We start from the raw sequence: 2,481 nt of genomic DNA on the forward strand, positions 1-2,481 counted from the left end.
AATGAAAAGGGTGAAATTGCAATGAATCCTGTGGAAATCCAGAATACCATCAGTACTTTCAAGAAATGTAAACAGTACTGCATATTGTAAGTCGTTGGAAAGCAGAAGAATTGACAAGATTCCTAGATACATAGAAATTGCCAGGACTGAATCAAGAAGTTATAAAAATTCTCAATAACTGAACATGTCAGTGAAATTGAAAATGTAATTAAAAATTTACCAACGAATAAAAGTCTAGGTCCTGATAGATTTACTGCTGAATTCTACATGAATTTAGGAGATTTAATGCCACTAGTGATGAAACTCTTCAAGGAAATCAAAAGGGAAGCAATACTTCCAAAGTCTTCCTATTGGCAAGTATTACCCTGATACCAGAACCAGGGAGAGATCCAACCAAGAAAGAGAACTACAGGCCAATCTCTCCAATGAACACAGATGCAAAAATCCTCAATAAGATACTGGAAAACAGAATGCCGTAAATCATGAAGAGGATTGTACACCTTCAACAAGTAAGATTCATTCCAGGGCTGCAGGGATGGTGTAACATCACTGGTCATGTGAGAGATGCAAATTATGGCAATACTGGATTCTATCTCACCCCAGAAAAAATGGCTATTATCAATACATCAACCAATAACAAATGGTGGATGGTCTATGCTGAAAATGTACGTTCTCAATTGTTGGTGAGAGTGTAGACTGGTGCAACCATTGTGGACATCAATGAAGCACATTCTGAAAATACTAGGATTAGAGATTCATTTGATCCAGCCATTCTCTTTCTGGGTATCTTCCTGAGAGAATTAAAAACATCCTACCACAGCAATATAGGCACACCCATATTTATAGCAGCACAGCTTGTAAAATAGCTGAATCTTGAAAACAACCAAAATGCCCATGAACCAAGGAATTAAGAAAGATGTAGCTTTCAATACACTGGAGCACTACTCAGCCATAAAGAGGGATAAACTTGAGACATTTCTAGGTAAATGGATGCATCATGAGACTATACTCTTAAGTGAAATAAATCGGATTCACATGTGTAAACATCACTTCATTACTCTGGTGTGAGGAACCAAATGTGTAAATAAGGAGCAAACTGTATAAAAGATATTTTAAAGTAAGAAGAAATTATTCGAAAAAAAGAAACCAGGGAACTAGGAAAGGAAAGGGGAAAAGGAAGGAAGGGAAAATACGAGTATTAAATGAGATAATTTGGACACACATATTTAAATATCACATCATTTCTCTAGTGGGAGAAGGTGAAAAGGTAAATAAAGATCAAACTCTGTAACAGGTACTGGGACAACAAGAAAATATTCAAATGGTAAGGGGAACCAGGGAAGAGGGAGAGAGAATGGAAGGAAGATAAAAGAAAACAAGAATAGAATGAAGAAATGGAAGCAAAGTTCTGTAAATTAGGATGGGAGTAGGGGTTGAAGGGAGGAGAGGGGTTTTGGGAAAAAAATGAATCAACAAAAAACCATATACAGGTACAAACTTCTAATGAATGTGATCATTATGTATATCTAAAATGTACCAGTAAAATTAGTAATAATAAAAAAGTGTAAATGAAAATAAAACTGTCTGAGTAGACAGTTGGAGAAGAGAAAATAACACGATACAGGCTTTACCCTCCAGCACAGAAACAAAGCTACCATCACCTTCCTCGGACTACTTCAGTACAGCCCCCTGGGTCTTAGCATCAGTTCTGTCTTTATCAAGAAGCTTTGGGTCCTGAACTTAGTACCCAAAGGTGCACACTCCCACAGCTTCCTCTGAAGTCACATGAGGAACGCATCTTTACTTATTGCCACAGTTTTGTCTCCTTAGTTCTTAACTGGGGATTGTGCAGTAGAATACAAAGACAATCATCCCTTTTCCCAAGACTCCTGTTCTTTACTCTCTGAGTAAAGAGCATTTATTAAGATCATGTAGTATAGGATGTCATAAATGGTTTGCGTTATTGAAACATTACTAATGGGAAACAGATTCTTTTGGGGGTAAGCATGAATCTTTCTCAAGTTCTCAGTGAGCCTCTGTTTGCTTAGGCTTACTGTTGCCTATCTGTGTTTCTAAGAGTGACATGAGAGTCCCGGGTCCTGTGTGTATGGAGTACTGTACCCAATCACACTGGGATGTCCTTCTCATCTCTGCATTATGCACACACTTCAGGCCACCTCATTTTGCCTGTCTCACTCTCTTCCTCCTCTTGATCCGACTTACACTTTTCTGCCTTTGATACATTTTAACTCTTTATCTTTCCCCTTCGATATCTTCAATAGCTCTTTTCTTTCTTCTCTCCTCCGTGTCTTTCCTCTTCAACCTTCATCTGGGTTTTGCTTCTTTTAGGACACAAGAGTCACTGTCGAGAAGATGTGTGAATTCTTGGGAAAGAAGTTAAAACCAGAAGAAATAGATTTAGTCCTCAAGTATAGCTCCTTTCAATTCATGAAAGAAAACAAGATGTCCAATTTCTCCATG

General features: G+C 37.8%; 1 protein-coding gene across 1 annotated transcript in view; it reads left to right on the top strand.

Moving 5' to 3' along the window:
- Positions 1–2,349: 2,349 nt before the first annotated feature.
- LOC106147680 (3-alpha-hydroxysteroid sulfotransferase-like) overlaps positions 2,350–2,481 on the top strand; it is a gene marked incomplete at its 5' end in the record, with an annotated part of 2,408 nt that continues 2,276 nt past the window's right edge. The window contains 1 exon segment of the mRNA XM_013510220.1: positions 2,350–2,481. Coding sequence (XP_013365674.1) covers positions 2,350–2,481 — 132 coding nt within the window.

The sequence above is a fragment of the Chinchilla lanigera genome, unplaced genomic scaffold (assembly GCF_000276665.1).
Source record: "Chinchilla lanigera isolate Chin_1 unplaced genomic scaffold, ChiLan1.0 scaffold00657, whole genome shotgun sequence".
NCBI lineage: Eukaryota > Metazoa > Chordata > Mammalia > Rodentia > Chinchillidae > Chinchilla > Chinchilla lanigera.